Source organism: Mytilus edulis, chromosome 11, assembly GCF_963676685.1.
Source record: "Mytilus edulis chromosome 11, xbMytEdul2.2, whole genome shotgun sequence".
NCBI lineage: Eukaryota > Metazoa > Mollusca > Bivalvia > Mytilida > Mytilidae > Mytilus > Mytilus edulis.
Window position 1 is genome coordinate 40,400,833 of NC_092354.1, and position 22,213 is coordinate 40,423,045.

Here is a 22,213-nt window from a genome sequence, read left to right on the forward strand (position 1 = left end):
AGATTTTGATCTTGTATTGCTGATAATTAAGTCTGTTTAGGTTCTCTCTATCTTCATTTGGTTTTTGCTTAAAACCAAAAGAGGATAAAAAATCCTAATTTAAGGGGAATCACTCCTATAAAAAGTGACAGTCTTTTAAGTATAACAGCAAAATTTGATTGTTTTTTATTTTATTATTTAAAGTGTCTATTCATCTTTTATAAAATATTAAAATAATTTGTTAAAAAAGGCAATTACAACCAATAAGCAGTCTTCGACCTATTTCGACCACTATACTTACATGTATTTGTAGAACTTGACCTTACTGATTATTTTTGCACTAATAGTTTCTTTCTCTTTTTTTATGTTTTCAAGATAATAGACAAACAGAAACAAGATGGCGGCCTACTTTGTTTGGTGACTGGGTCACCGGACACATTTTTTAAACTAGATACCCCAATGATGATTGTGGCCAAGTTTGGTTAAATTTGGCCCAGTAGTTTCAGAGGAGAAGATTTTTGTAAAAGTGAACGCAGGACGACGACGACGGACGACGCCAAGTGATGAGAAAAGCTCACTTGGCCCTTCGGGCCAGGTGAGCTAAAAACAGCAAAATTTCCTTAAAATTACCAATTCAGGGGCAGCAACCCAACAACGGGTTTTCCAATTCATCTGCAAATTTCAGGGCAGATAGATCTTGACCTGATAAACAATTTTACCTTGTCAGATTTGCTCTAAATGCTTTGGTTTTTGAGTAACAAGCCAAAAACTGCATTTTACCCCTATGTTCTATTTTTAGCCATGGCGGCCATCTTGGTTGGTTGGCCGGGTCACCGGACACATTTTTAAAACAAGATACTCCAATGATGATTGTGGCCAAGTTTGGATTAATTTGGCCCAGTAGTTTCAGAGGAGAAGATTTTTGTAAAAGTTAACGCAGGACGACACCGGACGCCAAGTGATGAGAAAAGCTCACTTGGCCCTTTGGGCCAGGTGAGCTAAAAAAGGACATAAAGTACAAGACTCCTATATTGGGTAAGGCACATGAAGAATGTAGGGGGCTAAAACATGTGAGCTAAAAACAATTACTCATGGCAATAAGTGTAAGTTTAGACATAGTTCCAAGTTTTAAATAATGTATGGATAATAATTACAAGTTAATAAATTTTAATTTATTTCAGTAAATTTCAGTTTGTTGCCCCTAGAAAAAAACACACCCTGATAGAAAAAGACAGCAATGTGTAAATCAAAAGACAACTATAATAAGTCAAAAGCAATATCAACAACCACAACATATCCTAAATAAACAATACATTGTATTTTCAAAAATATCCAGTAAAAAAATCAAGAAACAAAAATACATTCATATTCACTTTAAAATAAGTCAGAATTTCGACCTTTAAATCAACGATAACTGTATAATCAGAAATCATTGCTTGCAATTATTATTGCGATTTTGTCATTTGAGACTAAAATACTATTTTTTTATCTTTGCAATATTGAGAATAAAATTTGTAAGGAGTTGCTGTTAATCGCAGGCTCAACAAAAATGAGGAAAAAAATCTATAAAAATATTTCTCTTGACATTATCTTTTAATTGTAAGAAGTTTCTGTCTAAGTTTGGAAAAATCCAGGATAATTTATGAATCTAATAAATGTTTTAAAAACTTTAACTGCAGACTGTATGTATTGTTAAAATTTCCTTCTAGATATTAGCTTTTGAACATAAACAAGCTTCTATCCAAGTTTGGTACAAATCTAGGATAGTTTAGGACAGTTATCAAAATTTTAAAAACTTTAACCACACAGTGAATGTAATGTATCCATGCAGAAAAACTAAGTCCATTTATAAGTAAAATACGGAAAATAAGAATTTTATTTTTACAAAATTTACTTCTGGATACTATCTTATGATCATAAAAAATCTTCTGTGCAAGTTTAGAACAAATCCAGGATAGTTAGAATAAGAAAGTTATTAAAATTTCAAAAACTTTTAACTAGAGAGTGAATATTTGTGGACGCCTCAGTCACCGACCACGACGACGACGGAATGTAGGATTGCTATGTCTCGCTTTTTCGACTAAAGTGGAAGGCTCGACAAAAATCATATCTAATTCATCATCTTTTTTTTCAAAATATGAGTTTAAATTATTGCGATTATAACCGTGTCACATTTTTAGCAATAATAAAAATATCGCAATAATTTCTGAATTTACAGTACCAACAATAATCATGATAATGAAAGATTAATTGAAGTGATTATACATGTAATACTAATCATACATTACTGTGAATTCATTATTATTCGTTGAATACCAATTTTCGTTGCTTTCGTGGGTACAGGCGAACCACGAAATTAAATGTTCAACAAATAACAAATTTTCTATAGGCTTGTATTCAGTCTTCGGCAAAACTACAAAATTAAATATCCACAAACATGCAAGTTACTCTTAATCCACGAAAATTGGTACCCACGAAAATAAATGAATCCACACTATGTGATACAAACTAAAGTTTTAATTATATGCAATAAACAATAGTCTTATTTCCACTTCCTGTAATTGCTTTAATCTCCATTAGGAGGGACATAAACTTTTAAGACTTTAGAGCAAATTTATCTGTGTGTTATGTATGTAACCGTTTAAGATTTTCATATCTTTTGATCTTTAATATTTCATTTGATGTTATTTAAAGCTACATTCTTTTGATACCAGAAGTTATTTTTCACTAAAAGTTAATAAAACTTATGATTAATACAAAAATATATATATATATACAGAACTTTTATGGTTTCTCAGTATATAGTATACAATACATGTATCTTTATCTGTAAAATTTACATAATCATCTATACATATCTACATAATATAAATAAAAAATAATATTACATGTATTTCAATTTAAGTGTAAATAACAAAATTGAAATATACACAAATTTGTGAATGCAATTGAGTAAACGAATGGTATAATTCTGTGCATTCATTATTCTTCGTGATACCAATCTTCATGGGTTTCATGGTACAGTTGAACCACAAATTCAAATGTTTAAAGTAATACATATTTTCTATAGGTTTTGTATGAAGAGCAAAACCATGAAATCAAATATCCATGAAAATGCAAGTTTTCCTCAATCAACAAAAATTGATATCCACAAACAATAAAGGAATGCACAGTGAGTTAAAAGTGATATATCAGCATATCATATTACATGTATAAAACTGTAATGGCCTTACATCAGTTGATACCCACAAAAAGATAAATGATTGCACAGCAAGTTAAAAGTGATATATCAGCTTTTCATATTATATATATATATATATAAACCAGTTGTAATGGCCTTACATCAGTTGTACATAAGTCTAATTTTATCTCGCCAATCACTATCATTGCTCTGAATGGCCTCGACAGGTATGTCTACTTGCTGAGCTTGTTGAAAGACAAGTTTATCTTCAGACTGGTCTGACACATAACTTTTCTGTTCATGCTTTTTGTTAAGTTCTAAATTATAACTTCTAGTTTCCGTCACTGTTTGTTGTCCTGCTAATGGAATAGATGGATTATTTTGCAAAACATAATTATTTGAATCAGCGACAATTGATATAGCTAGTAGCTCATCAGGGGTGTATCCACTTCGGTTTACAAGGGTGTTCTCCGGAATAGGCTTTTCATGGATCAAAAGATGTTTTTTCAATGTACGATTATGTATAAACCTTTTGGAACAATATATACACTCAAACTGTTTATCATCATTGTGTATTTTCATATGCGAATTTAAGTTTCCTTTTTCAGCAAACCGCTTGCCACAAATTTCACATCCAAATGGACGTTCTCCCGTATGAGTTCTTACATGGCGACGGAAACGTTCTTTTGTGGCTATAAGTCTGTTGCAGTCTTTACATTCATGCATTTTCCATCCACGACTTTTGGCGTATTCTATATGCATAGAAATACAATGTTGTTGCAGGTTGTATGGGTTTTTAAATACTTTTACACAGAGAGTACACTTATGTTTTTTCTCGTCCATGTGCCGTTTTCTGTGTGCTGCCAATCTTATGCGGTGGGAGAAAGTTTTCCCACATACATCACAGATAACATCAGGGTCTGATTTGTGGGTGATCTTATGCATGGCCAGTAAGTCCCAGCTTCTGAACTTTTTATCACAAATAGCACAATGATAAGGATATTCCCCAGTGTGTTTTCTTCTGTGGATCTGAGGAAAAAACAAAACATTGGGGCATAATTAAATTAAGAAAATAGTGATGACAACTTTTTAATTTTCAAATTATTATGTGGATGCCTTATTATTTGTTGGATACCAATTTTCGTAGATTTCATGGGTAATGTGAACCATGAAATTAAATGTTCAATGAATAGCAAGTTTTCTATAGGCTAAGACTTCAGCAAAACCATGAAAAAATAAATATCCACAAACATGTAAGTTTTCCGTAATCCTAAAAAATTGGTACCCACGAAAATAAATGAATCCATAATATAATTTGTTAAGCTTTTTAATATCTTAAAATTTGTATTTATATCTGTCTAGCTAAGAGGATTAGCACTTACCATGCTTACACAAGATTATACCAAGATATTTGAATATTGCAGTAAGTTAATTCAATAAACTCCGTGGAGATGTATATAGGTTAATATAAATTCTTTCAACGCTAAATCCTGTTTTATAACTGTAATGTTTCATCAATATCTACATGATCTATCCAGATGTTTATGAGAAACTGTGCTTACTTAGTTTAATCAAAGGTACCAGGATTATAATTTAATACGCCAGATGCGCGTTTCCTCTACATAAGACTCATCAGTGACGCTCATATCAAAATATTTGTAAAGCCAAACCAGTACAAAGTTGAAAAGCATTGAGGACCCAAAACTCCAAAAAGTTGTGCCAAATATGGCTAAGGTAATCTATGCTTGGAATAAGAAAATCCTAGTTTTTTCGAAAAATTCAAAGTTTTGTAAACAGAAAATTTATAAAAATGACCACATTATTGATATTCATGTCAACACCGAAGTGTTGACTACTGGGCTGGTGATACCCTCGGGGACGAAATGTCCACCAGCAGTGGCATCGACCCAGTGGTGTAATTAGTTATCAAAGGTACCAGGATTATAATTTAGTACGCCATGAGAATGTATTATTACAAGACGTTTAAATACAGAAGTGAGAAACGCAGTTATCTCCCTAAGAACAAAGTAAATATTTGTTATTTCGAACAGTAAAGTAAAAGTGAAAGTATTTGCAATTCAAATTTTGATACTATTATTAATGTACAGCTTTTCCTGAAATTGTCATAATCTGGCATTTTTATTTATGTCAAATTTTCAACCATTGTAAAATGTAAACTGGTAGATTTAGTCTTGCTGAGCAGTTTTGAATTTTATAAATTAGCATTTCACGACCATAAATTCTAATTTGATTAGCATTTCGTAACTCAAAGTAGTAATAAACTATAAAGTCATTATAAATGGTGTTATAAGTCACTTAGTGTTTGCAATCCTATTCTTCATCCTATTTTATCTAATTATTTAACAATTAATCAAAACAGCATTAATATTTATTCTAATCAATGATAATGTACATGACTGTACAATAATGATATCAAATTCTGTGATACAGAATAATTTTCAGTTTTCAGGCTACCCACCTAGTTCATGTAGTTATTTTTTTAAGACATCAACCCCCTCAAACCATATAGTTATCTACATATTTAACCTTAGTTCATTTTATTGTTATGCTTGATTAATCTCTTCACTTTAATACTCACTTTCAGCATTTTAGGATCCCTGTACCCTTTTCCACAAAACTCGCACATGAAGTGATTTTTGTCAAAATGAGTGTACGAGTGGATCTTCAGAGCTGAGTATGTTGCAAAACCTTTTCCACAGTTCTCACAATGCTGTGGTTTCTCTGCGTTTGGTAGGTGCACCAGTAGATGGCGCTTGTATGTCTCATCAGTTTTACATACCTGTCCACAATGGACACAGGTGAAATTAGCTTTATTGTTGTGAAGTTTTACATGCCTATCTAAGGCATTTCCATGCTTGAACCTCTTTCCGCAAAATTTACATTTTTTATCAAGATTTTCATTAAATTTCTGCCTTATCTGGCTGATTTCATGATCGGCTGTATCGATTTCATCTACACTGATGTCTGGCATGTCTGATGTTACTTCAGACAACTCAGGAGTCAAATCAATTATCAAACTTTCTATTGCATCTGTAACTTCAGCCTCGGCGGACATTTTCTCCTTGTCAACATCAACTTCCTGTATGTTGCTACGGTTACTTGCATTTTCTACTGGTTCCATCTCTGAAGAAACATTTTCTTTCTCTAATAGTGGCATACATGAAGAACTCTTCTCAAAGGAAGTAGAATTGGTGGCAGGTTCATCATCATCATCATCTGAGGAATTTGAATTAAAGTGAGTTTGTTCATGCTCCTCTAATTCCAAACTGTCAACAAAATACAAACTACAGGTAACACAGAAATGGAAAGAATGTGCTTCTAACATGTGCTCTTTCAGTTTCAAATTTGTTTCTATTTTCTCTTGACAAATGAAGCAGGAATGATCGAAAGTGTGTATTTTCTCGTGCCTTTTCAACATTGACGCATTCCCATACGAAGCTTTACAGATTTTGCAATTGAAGCGAACCGACTGATCAGCATGGTGAAGAATAAAGTGTGTTTTCAGACCAAGCTTACTTTTATACTTCTTGTCACAATCTGGACATTTGAAGCAGAAATCATCTCCGTGAATTTCCTTTCTATGTTTTTCCATTTTTCCGGCACCGCAAGGGATCATCGTGTCGCACACTTTACATAGTTGATGATCTTTATGAGACCTTATATGATTGTAGTAACTAACAGAATTGTTATACACATTGGAACAGAGACTACATGCATATTCAGTCCGATTTAAATATTTATTTATTTCTTGCAAATCTGGGTGCATCTTGGTAAAACGCTCCTGCTCTTTAGACATAACCTTTACTTTGCTGCTAGCAATGTCAGACAAACGTTCCAGATATTTAACATCGGAATTGTGAGACGGGAAGTGAGTTTTCAATTGAAGTTTACTTTTAAATTCCTTGTTACATTTGGGACATTTGAAGAATAAATCATCTTTATGGAATTCCTTTCGGTGTTTTTCTATTGTCTCGTTGTTAGAAGGTACCATAACATCACAAACTTTACAAAGCTGGTAGTTTCTGTGGTTTTTGACATGGTTGTAATAGCTGAATGCATTGCTAGACTCATTTGAGCATACTCCACAAATATAATCTTTTCGATTTAAGTATTGGTTGAGATCCTTAACCTCATTGGGTATTGTTTTAATTGGTTCCTGCTTATCTACTGCTGTCTTTCTGGTCCTTGTAGAAACCATGTCTGCATTTCCATTCCGTTGTATGTTGATCTGATCCTTCTTCTTTACTGCTGTCTTCCTGGTACAACTATCAGTTGCCTGCAATTCATTCTCTGTGTCACTCAAACTCTTTTCAATTCCATCCTTACTTCTCCTTCTTTTCTTTGAAACTGACAAATTCTCACAAATTTTGTCAACTCCTTCCCCATTCTTCAAAGTCCCCTCCGACAGATTTTCAAGTTTAACCACACAGGATGTCAAAGATTTGGGAACTTTATCTTTAATTTGACCTCTTGACCTCTTGGAGGAATCTTTTATTTCAGACAAGTTAACCTTGATAGAACCTCTGGTTCTGATATTATGCAGTATTGGATTATTTTCATAGCTTGAAGACTTTTTAGGTCCTGTTTTTGAAGATTGTCTTAGTCTTGGAGAATTTCTGATTTTCAGAGTATCTGCACTCTTCTTAGTTTCTGTCACTTTCTTTTTGATTTTTCCTGAATTACATAAGAAGAAAATCTAATCACTTTTTTCTGCCATTTCATTTTCAATGTAACTTAAAAATACTTCTTCCTGGCCAAATTTGTCGGATGTTTGTAACTTTATTTCAGGACATAAATGTAAAATAAGTAAGAGAATGGAAAGGAAAAATTATGCAATTTTCCATTTAAAGGGGCATAACACTAAAACAGTAAAAGTGAAGACACCAAAATTTAAACCAGACCAGTATTTAGTGGAGATAAGCATTGTTTATAAGTTTTATAATATTTGATTGAGGCAAACTAAAGTTAGAGAATGGTAACCAACTATGGGATGTACGTACATATGTTCAGAAGGACAAGGGTAAAATTTGATGCCCCTCCGCTACGACCAGGGCATAAAAAGTTATGTATTTCTTGCTAATTAGCACAATAAAAAATTGAAAATCAAGGGGGCAGTAACTCTTCAAAGTTTGTTGAAAAAGACAGTATGGTCAAACTTAACTTTCATAAAAAATTCTGCCCCGGATAAATTGGGTTGCACTATCGAATGACATTTGTGTCTGTTCAAAATATATTCTGTTACCCTGGACATTCTATATCATTACCTGTTGCAGAGCTATGCCTTGGATGCTTAATCATGTCTGTACCAGTATCAAAATCATCATCGACAGTGTAATCATCTGTGTCATCATCTTCAACATCATTCCCACACTCCATCTCATTCTGAAAATTTAAAACATGAAATTAATGTAAAGATTTTCTTTTTAATTTTGCTTGTTGCAACATTTCTAGAAAGTTCGTTTTGTGAAAAAAGGAGAAGCAAATTTACTGTGAATGTTAAAACTTTGTACACATTTTCATTATTGTGTGTTTTGTATATATTACATTTCTGGATAAGTAGTAAAATACAAGTTACATTGATATTAATTAACTTTTAAGCAAAGATGATCCCAAATACAAAAAAAAACATAAAAAACTTTTCTTTGTTTACATTGAAAAAGCATTATTCTATTAAGCATGACAAAAAAGAGTGTGTAAAACTGATTATTCCAATGAATTTTTCAAAGTTAAAGGACAAAAAATAACACTGTACAAAGTCATCAGACCGGAAGAAAATGCAAACTTGATCTTATAAAACTATACACCAATTTACAAATCAATATCTTCAAGAATAACAAAAATAGTGTGGAAAACTTACAATTTGAGTGATTTTTCTTAGAAAAACATAAAAAATAAAACCCTCAAACAGATATGGCTGTAGAAATAGAGACACTTAAAACTCAACAAAAATGAACCAATTTAAAATATTAAGACTTAATCATGTACTTTCAACGGCAATCACCACAGCAATAGACCACTTTCAAGTTTGTCCTTCACTAGAAAAAAATCATCAATTATGTGTGCCTTTCTGAGGTCATTTACCAGTTAAGGGGATAGCCTGTATCCCTGCACTATGAACGTTCAGTATGCGTTTAAGTGATCCTAGTTGTGCAGGACAAACTAGAAATAATGTTTGTTCGGTATGTACTTAATCAAAATTCCCTTATGACAGCAGTGGTGGTTGTCAGTTATGAGAATTTAATTTGCTGAATAATTCGTGCAATATATCATCATAGTTTTCCAACCAATTGCTCATCATGGGAACAGAAGTGACGACGCCCCTTAACACACGAATGATGTTCACTAAAACCCAAGTTTTTGATGGAAATGCATTGAACTCGAAAGTTGTCAATTCAAAACAAAATGATTAGTTTTTAATTGAAACACCATGAGTGTACTGTATACATACTGTATCAGACATTAAATCTGTACTTTCTCGTCCATTAAGAGTTGTTACTAAATGATCTGTCTCTTGACCAAAGGATCCAACTATGGACTCATTTACATTTTCTATATTTGTACTTTCTTGTTCGCTTTTGGACGTCTCTAACTGGTCTTTAGTTTGATCAAGGGAAGTAATCATAGAACCAACTGTATTTTCTGTACTGGGCATTTTATCATTTCCGGTTCTTTCATTTCCACTATTGGATATCAACCCTAACTGGTCTGCAGACTGATCAAGTATTGGATAATCTCCCTTATTGTTACAGGCACTGGTCTGATAATAAGCTGAAAATTTAAGAAAATCTATTTAAAGAATAACCAAAATAACAAAGTTTACATGTTGAATAGAACCAATGTAAATGATACTAAAATACCATAAGCTTTACCACTACTATCACATAACAAGAATCGAGTTTGCATAATTGAAAATTAATTTTTCCAGCCCTTCAAAATATAGTTAATTTATTTGATTAGTTTATAGTAAGAAAAATATGGTTGCTTTTAATTAAGGTCCTAAATTGTGCACTCATCATGTCACAATGAGTCCATAAACATGTTGTCTTTGAAATATTTGAACTAAAATGGCATAAAAATTTGAAGCAAAATTAGAATTTAACAAGGTTTATAACCAACAAGATATGTCTTATATGTACATTATAATGGTCAACATTTCTGTGTAAAACACGTTGTAGCAAAAAACATTTTTGGGAAAGGTCACCATATCAAAAGTGATAGATGCCCTATATTATTGTATCTCAAATAATGTCCAGAAGTACACGTTATAAATAGGAAACATATACAAAGTACTTATATATATATAATGTCTAAAAAAAAAATTGTAGCTTAATCTATACAAGATTTGAGGAAAAGTGTAACATATTGGGCATGACAAAAAAATATTTTTGTAGCTTAATCTATACAAGATTTGAGGATTGATCAATATGTTACACTTTTCCTCAAATCTTGTATAGATTAAGCTACAAAAATATTTTTTTGTCATGCATCAGATTTCACCTTGAGAGATGCACACGCCCGATGAAGCTAATTTGTTTAGCGAAATATTGCGTATTTCTATTTAAAATCTAATAGAACTTTTAATGTATAAATTAGCGTGTTTAAGGTGGTACCCAACACTTTCACTAAAATTAATTTGGCTCGTTTAATTTTCATAAAATTTTGACAAAGTATTTACTTTGACCCTTTAACAAAAATATAAAAATTTCAAAAATTTTGAACCAACCGTTTTATCAGAAAAATTACACTGGTTATATAGCAGATTGACAAACACCAATTTTGATCATTGAGAAGCTTAATATTCCCTTTACAACACAACGTTATTAAAACGTTTGGCTGATTTGACAGAGTTATCTCCCTGTAGTGTTAGGTACCACCTTAAGTTATATTCTTAGACATTTATATATATATATATATCAAACCGTCTTCTTTATTGTGTCTCTAATTTTTGTGCAATTTTCAGATTTCTTGAGCGGTGTGAGAAAAATATTTCTCCTAAGTAGTGAAATATCTGTTCTCAGCAAATTATTGGCTGAAATTTAATTTTGACGTAAATTTTTCAGATATTTCTGAATTTCCAATTGTGTCCGACGTCCTTTAAAAAGGCTAAAATGCCTGATGATGTCACGTATATAAAGAACACAACTTTCTGCAAATCTTTGAAAAAGGAAAGGTAAAAATCTTAAGAGATATCATCATTATAACTTTTGTATTAAGATATTTCTCCACTCTCAACAGTTAAATTTTAATTATTTAAAAAGCTTCAGGTTTTATATAGAAGAATTGAACTGACTGGAGTAGAGAAATGTAGATTCCTACAAGGAAACAAGTGTATTATGATATTTCTCCACTTGAGCCAGTTAAATTTTATAATTTAAAGCGCAAGGCTTGCCAAGCTTTTCAAATAATTAAAATTTAACTGGGGAGAGTGGAGAAATATCGTAATACACAAGTTATAGAGTTGGAATCTGTTTCTATCCTTCTTTTTCAAAGATTTTCAGAAACTTGTGTTATTTATATGCGACGTCATCAGACATGGTCACCTTTTTTCATGATGTCACAATAGGAAAATTCAGAAGAAAACAATACATTTTGACTTCATAATCAAATTTCAACTAATCATTTGCAGAGAACAGATAAATATCACTAGTGAGAGGTCAGGGGACTTACTTAAATAAGTGATTTTCTAAATCACTGATTCAAGTAACATTATTTCCATAAAGGTTGGAAGTTAGAGTTGTCTTTCTTTAATAATCACCTATTTAAGTAGTACAAGTTAATCACTAGAAGAAGTGATTTAATTTTATTGTAGCTTTAAATATAGAATACTAATGATCCAGGGACTAATTATGTTTCTAAGCTTATCAGAACCAACATCTGTGTTGTCTAAGATGACCAGGTCATTTCAGGTGATGACCTTGTACTGAATCTAGGGAAATGACATAAAAATCACTTGTTTAAGTATCAGACCTCAATTTCCTTCCCAAAAATCACTTCTTTAAGTATCATTATTTTAATAACCCCCACTAATTTCAACACCCCCGAACAGTGAAATTTTTATCGAGAACAGTAGAATTTTATTACATAATCTGAAAGATGAAACCTTGAACTTCACAGGAAAAACACTCCCACAGCTGGGAAAAATCTTTTAAGAAAGTATCAGTTCATTATGTAAAGCCATTATTATAGCATTTTTTCAACAAAAATAGAATTTTCAGCTAAATGATAGCATCAAAGGCATAAACCTTGCTACTTAAAAGAAGCAAAAAGTTCATTTTTACTAATTAAAAGATGTTATTTAAACCTATGTGTTTAAAATTTTGAAAAAACTACATAATCCCAATTTGTGACAAAACCTCGAATTTGCTACTCAAATAAGTGATTTAAAAATCACTTATTTCAGTAAGTCCCCTGACTGGTGAGGAGAAATATTTTTCTCACACCGATCAAGAAATAGCACAAAAGTTAGAGAAATATCATTACACACTTGTTACATAGATGGAATCTATATTTAAACAATGGGTAACTGAAAAGTGTAATATATAGCTTACAACAGAAATCTTGAAACATAGAAGTCCATTTAGGATATTGAGCTATAAACTGTACACCAGCTTCAGTACTCCAACTCTGAACATCATTTCCTTTATCACCAACAGCCAGAAATATACATTGCTTTCCTTTGCTTTGAAATCTTTTTCCCTGGAATAAAAAACATGACATAATAGAATATTAGTGTAATGAATTAGGATGAAAACATTTTTTTTTTCAATATAAAGCTTGAAATAAATGGAGAATGTTACCACATGAGCAATGTATATAAGTTTCATAACCATGATAACAGTTGGATAAGGCGAACTGACTAAGAGACTAAAAAAAATCTGCAATTTATCCACATAAATGAATAAATGGTAGAAGTAATGGCACCAAATTCAAACTTGATAAGTTAATATGTGTTTTGTGGTCATTAGCATTGTGTATAAGTTTCATAACATTTGATAGTGGCTAACTTAAGTTAGGATGTGGAAACAAGAATGGGACTGACGGAGGTCAAGGGTAACATTTAATGCCCCTTCCGTCACAACTGGGTATATTTTTTTTAGTTTTGTGAACCTGAGGTACAAATTGTTTTGTTTGTTTATAGATATGCATTGTATACAAGAAGATGTGGTATGAGCGCCAATGAGACATATCTCCATCTCCATCCCAATTTGTAAAAGATAAACCCATTATGGGTCAAAGTACAGTCTTCAACTGAGCCTTGGCTCACACCAAACAGCAATATATAATTAGATGTTGCTATAACTGTAGGAGGATCATATATACAATATAGCAAGGGTTGACATTTTTCCGGGTAAGTTCAGAGCACAGGACCTGATCTAAATATGTAAACGATGCCGGGCAGATTGAAAAGAGTCATTGATGTCATGTATGATTTTTTTTCTAAATCAAATGTAACCAGGTGCTCCGCAGGGTGCAGCTTTATACGACTGCAGAGGTCGATCCCTGAACAGTTGGGGCAGGTATGGACAAAACATTTAAGCGTGATACAGCTCTGAATTTGGATTGTTATCAAATTTTTGACATTATATGGGTTTTTTACACAAAACAAATGTCAAGCCACTCCATCATCATCATCATCATCTCAATTCAAATTTTAAATGGACTTTGCAACCATAAACACTCATTTAAATACATTAGAAAATTATAAAATAGAAAATGACATGATAGTCATGTCTGGCAAATTTCCAACATTATACTAACATACATTATCTAAAAACATTTTAGAAAAGATAAGGAAAAAAAGCTTCATCAGCAACATTTTATATCGGCAAATTTCCAATGAAGTTATTTACATAAAGTTATTGGCAAATAAAAATAGAAAATGACATCATAGTCATGTCTGGCAAATTTCCAACATATATTATAAACTACTATTCTATACAAAGAAAGATAACTCCAATTGAAAATTAATTGCTATTGCACAATATTGTGCAATTAGATATTTCTTGCTATTGTGCAATACTGTGCAATTGAAAATTTCTTGCTATTGCACAATACTTGATATGGAATCCTGATTTGGACCAACTTGAAAACTGGACCCATAATCAAAAATCAAAGTACATGTTTAGATAAAGCATATCAAATAAGCCCAAGAATTTAATTTTTGTTAAAATCAAACTTAGTTTAATTTTGGACCCTTTGGACCTTAATGTAGACCAATTTGAAAACTGGACCAAAAATTAAGAATCTACATACACAGTTAGATTTGGCATATCAAAGAACCCATTTATTCAATTTTTGATGAAAACAAACAAAGTTTAATTTTGGACCCCCATTTGGACCAACTTGAAAACTAGGCCAATAATTAAAAATCTAAGTACATTTTTAAATTCAGCATATCAAAGAACCCCAAGGATTAAATTTTTGTTAAAATCAAACTAAGTTTAATTTTGGACCCTTTGGACCTTAATGTAGACCAATTTGAAAACGGGACCAAAAATTAAGAATCTACATACATAGTTAGATTCGGCATATCAAAGAACCCCAATTATTCAATTTTTGATGAAATCACACAAAGTTCAATTTTGGACCCTTTTGGCCCCTTATTCCTAAACTGTTGGGACCAAAACTCCCAAAATCAAACCCAACTTTCCTTTTATGGTCATAAACCTTGTCTTTAAATTTCATAGATTTCTATTTACTTATACTTAAGTTATGGTGCAAAAACCAAAAATAATGCTAATTGGGCCCCTTTTTGGCCCTTAATTCCTAAACTGTTGGAACCAAAACTCCCAAAGACAATCCCAACCGTCCTTTTGTGGTCATAAACCTTGTGTCAAAATTTCATAGATTTCTATTCACTTAAACAAAAGTTATAGTGCGAAAACCAAGAAAATGCTTATTTGGGCCCTTTTTGGCCCCTAATTCCTAATATGTTGGGACCAAAACTCCCAAAATCAATCCCAACCTTCCTTTTGTGGTCATAAACCTTGTGTTAAAATTTCATTGATTTCTATTCATTTTTACTAAAGTTAGAGAGCGAAAAACTAAAAGTATTGTGATGACGACGCAAGACGACGCAGGACGAGGACGACGACGCCATCGTGATAGCAATATACGACCAAAAAATTAAAATTTTTGCAGTCGTATAAAAATTACAGTTTACTTTTATTTTGCATCCTACATATGGTAGCACTCCACAGTTAGGTGTGTAGTTTCGCATTTTGGCCCCTGTGGATTTTTCAAATATGAGAGCTAGTGTGCAATAAAATTCATTTTTGGATAGCTGAGTATTAAAATAGCCTTTGTATTGGGTTTATATGAACATCAAGATTATGTAATGTATGTTATATAGGTTGTTTTCTGTATGACAGTCCGTATTTGCATGTCCCTACCATACATTGGTCCGGCAATTATTGCAATGTTTTTTTCCAACTTTTTATCGCACGAACTTTGTGATTGGATTTTACGAAAAAATGAGGCGAAAGACACCCATTTTTTATTTGATCATTAGGAAGATTTATGAAAACAGTTTCTAAAAAGGTATCACTCAAAGGCATTGAAATTCTAGTTTGATCAAAATTTTGGGGGGATATGTGACATGTCCACCCCCCTTTTTGCAATATTTTATGGTAAATAAATGCAGAATGTTGCCATGGATACACATAAAAGGAATTAATTGTCACTCTTTTAACTTTTGAAAATCAAATCTATGGAATATACTGATTACATACATATGCACATGTACAACACAAACAGTTAGGTTAATGTATTAGAAATCCAGAAATAGGAGATGATAAAACATTTTGTGGCTCATTTTTTATTTTATTTTCTAACTGTGGAGTGCTACCTATATCTAACTTGTCTAATTATACTATATAAAACTGTAAACCAACTTATTTTCGCGGATACTTAATTTCGTGTTTGGTTTACTCTATTTGGTTTGCTCAGACAGGTACATTTGTATTTTTCCTTTTTATGACTGCCTATCTGAAACTCTCTTAATATTGATCATACCAATTTTTCCACATCTTCCCACATTTCTTCGTCATCAGTCTTGGAACCATCTTGCTCCATGGTATCTTCTTAAAGTTACAAACCAATGACTCAGGACTAAAAAATACAAAAGTATAAAAATAAGAAGATGAGATATGATTGCCAATGAGATAACACTCCACTAGAAATCAACGGATGTACATTGTAGAATTAAGCAACTGTTGGTCACCATATGGCATTAACTTTATACTTCTGATAACTTACATGAATATAAACTCTCTTAATACAATAGTAACAATATTCCTTTACTTGGAAATATCCAGTGCACACATTTCCAACATAAGGGTGTCTAGTTTAAAAAAATGTTCGTTTGGTAGAAATCCAGAATATGTGAAGAAAGTAAAGTTTTTTTAAATAAAAAAAAAACTTCAATCAAAGACGGACTGTCGTGTTAACCATGTTAAGTGGCACTAAGTCCATTTATAAGTAAAATACTCATATTGTCATGACTGTGAATTCACTATTATTAATTGGATATCAATATTCGTAGATTTTGTGGGTACAGGCATCACAGGGTGAAATACAAAATAAAAAGTAAAACAAATAAAAAAAAAATCTGTAGGCTTGTGACCTCAAAAAAACACAAAATTAAATAATGAACAGCGTGTAAGTTTTTTCTTAATCTACGAAAATAAATGAATGCACAGTAAACAGGATTTTTTTCTTTATGAAATTTACTTCTGAATACTCAGTGATATTGTTTGCCTTAAATTAATGGAGAATAAAGGCTTTTCCCCCTGGAGAAGAATCCCAATTTGAAAAAAAAATGGCTTAAAATTATTCCTAAGACGACAACTTTTTTCCCAAGCAGTGCAGTCTCGGTAGTAATTATGCACGAATTCAAACTGAAAAACACTCATTTATACATTTTTCATGCCTAAAATTACTATATGTGCAGATTTGAGGGTATATTTATGTATCATCACTGACAAAAAGGGGTCTTATTTCAAAGCAGGGTATAACTCTTGAAAGAGGGTCTATATAAAATGAAGTTTCAGTCAAATTCATGGTTTATTTCTAAATTTCCCAATTTGATGAAAATTACGCATATTTTCCAAATAAAAAGGGGTAGAGGTAGTTTTGAAAAATGTGAACAATATCACTGATACTATCTTATGCTCATAAACAAGCTTCTGTCCCAGTTTGATGCATTGTAGCTACACAATGTATATCTATAGGAAATTTTAGAATTTTATTAAAATTTTTAACACTTTAACCACAGAGTGAACATGGTGAATGTTATTGGTAACTGGCAGAAAAACTAAGTCAATTTATAAGTAAAATACGAATCAACAGGATTTTTATTACAAAATTACTACTGGATTCTATATTATGATCATTAACAGTTAGCTTCTGTCCAAGTTGGTAGAAATACAGGTTAGATTATAGGGACACTAGCTACGAGATATAAATCAAAAAAATTTGTTCAATCAATATAAATGAAAGAGAAATAGTGAAATAATGTATCGCTTTTAATCTAAGAAACATTGATGATGAATTATCACGTGCAAGTGAATAATTCAACCTCATTGAATCTGTATTCATGTAAACTTCAATTTAACTCCTTAGCTAGAGATGGATACAGCATGCTTATTGCATGTTCAATTATATTTCATGATTATTTAAATGAAAAGAATGTCAACATTGAAAGTGAAACATTTAGGTAAATCATATGATTAACTGACTCGATCCACAAAATATCAGTCTTATACAGGTAGAAACAATGATCAAGATATATTTTTAACAATACAGTAATAAGAATTTAAACAGACCTAAAAAAATTCCAAATGCACGAGATTGATATCTATTTATATCTATATTAATGTTTATATTGCTTTTATGGCAATCAGAGGTGTTCTGAGGTCAACTCTACAGTTACTTATATGGCCTCTACAGTGGCAGATCCAGAAATTTTCATAAGAGGGGGCCCACTGGCTGCCTTAGACAGTCAGGGGTACTACTTGTACAAGTTAATTTTATTTACTTTAAGAAGTAAAAAAAAATATACATGTATAAGTAAATAAATAATGTCTGAATAATCTCCCCTTAATTTTCTAAAAAATTTACTTGTATTATAAGTAAATTTTTCTTACAATCCCACAAAAATCCTGAAGTTTTGAGATGTAAAATCATGCCTTTAATGATTTTTCCCAGGTTTGCTCAATTTTTTTTATTAAAGTTCAATGTTTCATCTCATTAATTCAACAAAGAAACTGATTGCGCAAAGATCTTAAGTATTTGCGCAAGGTCTTTAAAAATTGCTCCTTGGGGGCTTGTAAATGAGCAGTGTTCTGAAGATAAAAGACAAATGGGATTTCCATTGTCCATGAAATTGCACTTAAATGATTAGTAAAGACATCTGCAAAGAGCAGATAATTTAAAATTCTATTAGAGCAAAGAAATCCTAAGAATTCAATAAAAGAAGATAGGATGACTTTTTTACTTCTACAAGTAAAAAAATCTGAATGTCTAAGGGACATAACTCGGCCAATATTTTTTTTTACCTACACAAGTATTAAAATTCACTTGTATAAGGCCTAAAAAAAAAAGATATGTGTTTCTGGTAACATCATTTTGAAAAATAGGGTCGGTAGGTCGGAATTCTTTTTTTTTTTTTTTTTTTTTTTTTGACTGTATCGTAAATGAAATCCGGAAAATTATCATGGTTTTTCCAAGTCCGGATCCGTAATTAGTTTCAAAAACCGGAAGTGTGCCATTTGCAATGTTTTTGAAGCACCTGCTGTGCAAATTTCTTGGATTTTAACCTATTTGGAATACCTTTTGACATTAATAAAATGTTTTACTGGCTTTCTATGCAAGTAGAAGCAAGAGAGAAAAAATATTATGTCATCTATCAGAAGCCTGTGTCAAAAACGGGGTCGGTTGATACAATTTTTTTTTTTTTTTTTTTGAAGATCCAATAAAAAAGTTAGGGTCGGGGCTAAAAAACAGGGTCGGTCGGGTTACCGGAAACATCTATCTTTTTTTTCTCGGCCTAAGTATCCAACAAATTTACTTATATGTGTATATTTTTTTTACTTTTTCAAGTAAATAAAAATTACTTGAATAAGTAGTACCCTTGACTGTTAGAGGGGACCTGCTCTTGTCATGCTTCAGTGAATCCCTACATAATCAACCAAATTTTTTCTAAAAAAGGGGGGGGGGGTACCCCTGAAAAACCCTCTTAATCTGTCCCTTCTCTAGACTTGAATACAATTGAAACAAAGCTACAAATCATCAGGCCCATGCCTGGTATATTGTTTATTTAAGACTTTTCATAATTTGGAAATGTTTTTATACATTGTTAATAATCAAGATGAGAATTTGAGTCAAATCGGTGAACATGAATTTGACAGCTATGCAACTCTTTAAAAAAGTTATCAAAATTTCAAAAACTTAAAACACAGAGTGAATATTTGTAGCCTCTGCCGCAGACAACACAGACATGACAGACTGAATGTAGGCTTTCGATGTATCTTTTTTGCGACAAATTAATGTCACAGGCTTGACAAAAATTATTGTGTCAGACTTAAGTTTTTATTCACCACTGGCTTGGTTAGCTTGTAGTTCAAACAGAAAGTCACTGCAAAACATCAAGATAACCTTTCAAGACATCATAATTGTTATAATTTTTGACAGGTTAGCATGAGAGACTCTAGTCCAAATAATTATGACGTCGACAGGTTAGCATGAGAGACTCTAGTCCAAATAATTATGACGTCTTGAAAGGCTTTGATATTTTTTTTCTTTGATGCCTTACTTTTTTTCTTTGACGAAGAAAAAAAATATCAAAGCCTTTCAAGACGTCATAATTATTTGGACTAGTCTAGAGAGACTCCCTCAGTGTGATGTAACTGTCTAAGTTTTCAGAAGTTGGGACGAGGTTTCAGGAAGTCATATGAGGCTAAAGCGAAAGGTACAAAGGGATATACACAAATGTTGTCTTTACTTTGAGAAAGAACCTCGTTAAGCAGTGGTGAATCCACTATTGAGTCTATTCACAAAATTTGGGAAATACTCAAAAGAAACGTAAGCATCTGCATGACTTTGAATAATAATATATATTATAATCTTATATCGGATCCGGAATAGGAACACTCGATCCGCATTATAGCAAATGTATGTATGCCCAGTATCTATCTACTTACTTTTAACCATGTTAACGGGACACAAGCTACGAGATATAGAAAAAAAGATAATATCTTTTTTGTTTTATTCAATCATTTATGAAAGTTAGATAGTACTCTCTTAAATTTAGCAGCCAGTTTGGTTCAATTTTGTCAAAATAAGTTAATTTCAAGTTAACTTAAACATTGCTGATAAATTGTTAACATGCAAGGGAATACATGTCCTAGCCTGGGGTCCTGGCTCCCTGATTGCTAACGTTTACAGTATATTAGACAGTCTTCGGAGGTCACCTCGATGGTTAATTAATATAGATGGCGTCTAGACTAGAATGCACAAATCAAATCAAATCAAATTAAATAATTTTATTGGTTTAAATTCCAATACTCACGGTGACGGGATGATACCAGGCCTTGTGGTCATAAAAATTTCGAGCAGGATTTTTGTACTCAGACTCAAGAATCAACCAATCAAAATACTGGATGCAGTAATGTTTCGAGCAGGATTTTTGTGCTCCGAGCACTGAGCAAAGTTTTATGACTTCAACCCCTGCTCCCAGGGGATGACCATTCCTTTGGGTATAACTGTGCCGACAGCACTTGCCAAATCATACCTTGTTTTAACCAGAAAACATTGAAAAACATACCCTGTTCTAAACAGAAATATCGAAAAACCTACCCTGTTCTAGACACGGTCAGAAAATGTATAAACCGTATAAAATAGATGCGGTTCTAGACTTTATCTTAAACAGTTAAAAAAGCGATCCTGTTCTACAAATATAATTGTTCTAGAAAAATACTTTGTTTGGAAAAAAAACCTGTTCTCACCAGCAGGGCATGAAAAAGCGACCCTGTTCTATCAAGCAGGACATGGAAAGGGACCCTGTTCTAACCAGCAGACGTGAAAAAGCGACCCTGTTTTGCGGCACACTCATACCACTAAAATTTAAAAGTATCTATAGGAAGCTTATTCCAGCTACACATACAGTACTAATATCCGTATCATTACTTTTCAAAATAAAACTAAACTTCTTGTTCAGACATATTAACAAAAGATGGAACTATATATCACTGAAATTGTGCAAAAGAGTACATTTCTGTTAAATTCTAACGCTTCACATTTAATGAGGAAATGGAATTCGTCTTCAATTCCATCCTTGCACAGTGGACAAATTCTCTGTTCTAAAGGTTTTATAGTATATCTACCAACTTCTATTAGTAATTTGCTATAATTAATTCTGATTTTTACCATTTTAGAAATAACACTTTTGTTAAGGTCCAGTACGAGATACTTTTCTAATTCAAAATTATATTTAACTTTACGATATGTTCTTTGTTTTAAAATATTACCCTGGCTATCTGTATTAGAGTCACAAAAAAGAGCTTGTTTTCAGGATTTTATGAATTCCTCTTCTAATTTCTTTTGAAATGAAAAAAAGTAATTGGTCTTTGGCATGCTGAAAACCAAGTTTACCTAATAGCACTTTTATTTTACTACAAAAACCATTAGGCAAGTTAACATTTTCATTGTGTGCTTTCTTTACCATACTCTCACTCTCCATAAAAATGATATGAAGCCAGAAATTAATTGTATTTTTAAGAGCTGACAATGAAAGTGGGAATAAAACACACGAAATTCGGATACATGTTATTGAGGCCGTGCATTGTAAATTTTTAATTTAAGACTTTTTTTTGTAATTTGGATTAGTATAATATTATATAAATCAAATATGAAAATTATCTAGAGTCAAATCGGTGAACATGAATTTGACAGCTAGTGCCCCTTTAAAATTAAGTCTCTAAACATATTGACTGTTTTGAACATAAAACTCATAAGTAAAGCATGCTGCATATT

The 22,213-nt window shown here is 32.0% G+C and overlaps 2 protein-coding genes across 3 annotated transcripts in view; one reads left to right on the forward strand and one right to left on the reverse strand.

Moving 5' to 3' along the window:
- Nucleotides 1-1,136: 1,136 nt before the first annotated feature.
- LOC139495572 (zinc finger protein 728-like) lies at nt 1,137-20,274 on the reverse strand. 2 transcript variants are annotated; one of them, XM_071283846.1, is made up of 7 exons: nt 20,197-20,274; nt 16,196-16,291; nt 12,730-12,877; nt 9,630-9,949; nt 8,446-8,563; nt 5,760-7,855; nt 1,137-4,189 (listed from the first exon to the last, which is right to left on the reverse strand). In XM_071283846.1, exons 2-7 carry the CDS (start codon nt 16,253-16,255, stop codon nt 3,323-3,325), a joined length of 3,609 nt encoding a protein of 1,202 aa, XP_071139947.1. In that variant the 5' UTR covers nt 16,256-16,291; nt 20,197-20,274; the 3' UTR covers nt 1,137-3,322. The 2 variants fall into 2 exon arrangements, with proteins under 2 accessions (XP_071139947.1, XP_071139946.1); XM_071283845.1 differs by having other exon boundaries at nt 20,184-20,274.
- Nucleotides 15,602-22,213, forward strand: part of LOC139495574 (zinc finger protein 791-like) — a 42,734-nt gene continuing 36,122 nt past the window's right edge. The window contains exon 1 of the mRNA XM_071283849.1: nt 15,602-15,721. The gene's annotated coding sequence lies outside the window, so the exon portion shown is untranslated. The remainder of the gene's footprint in view (nt 15,722-22,213) is intronic.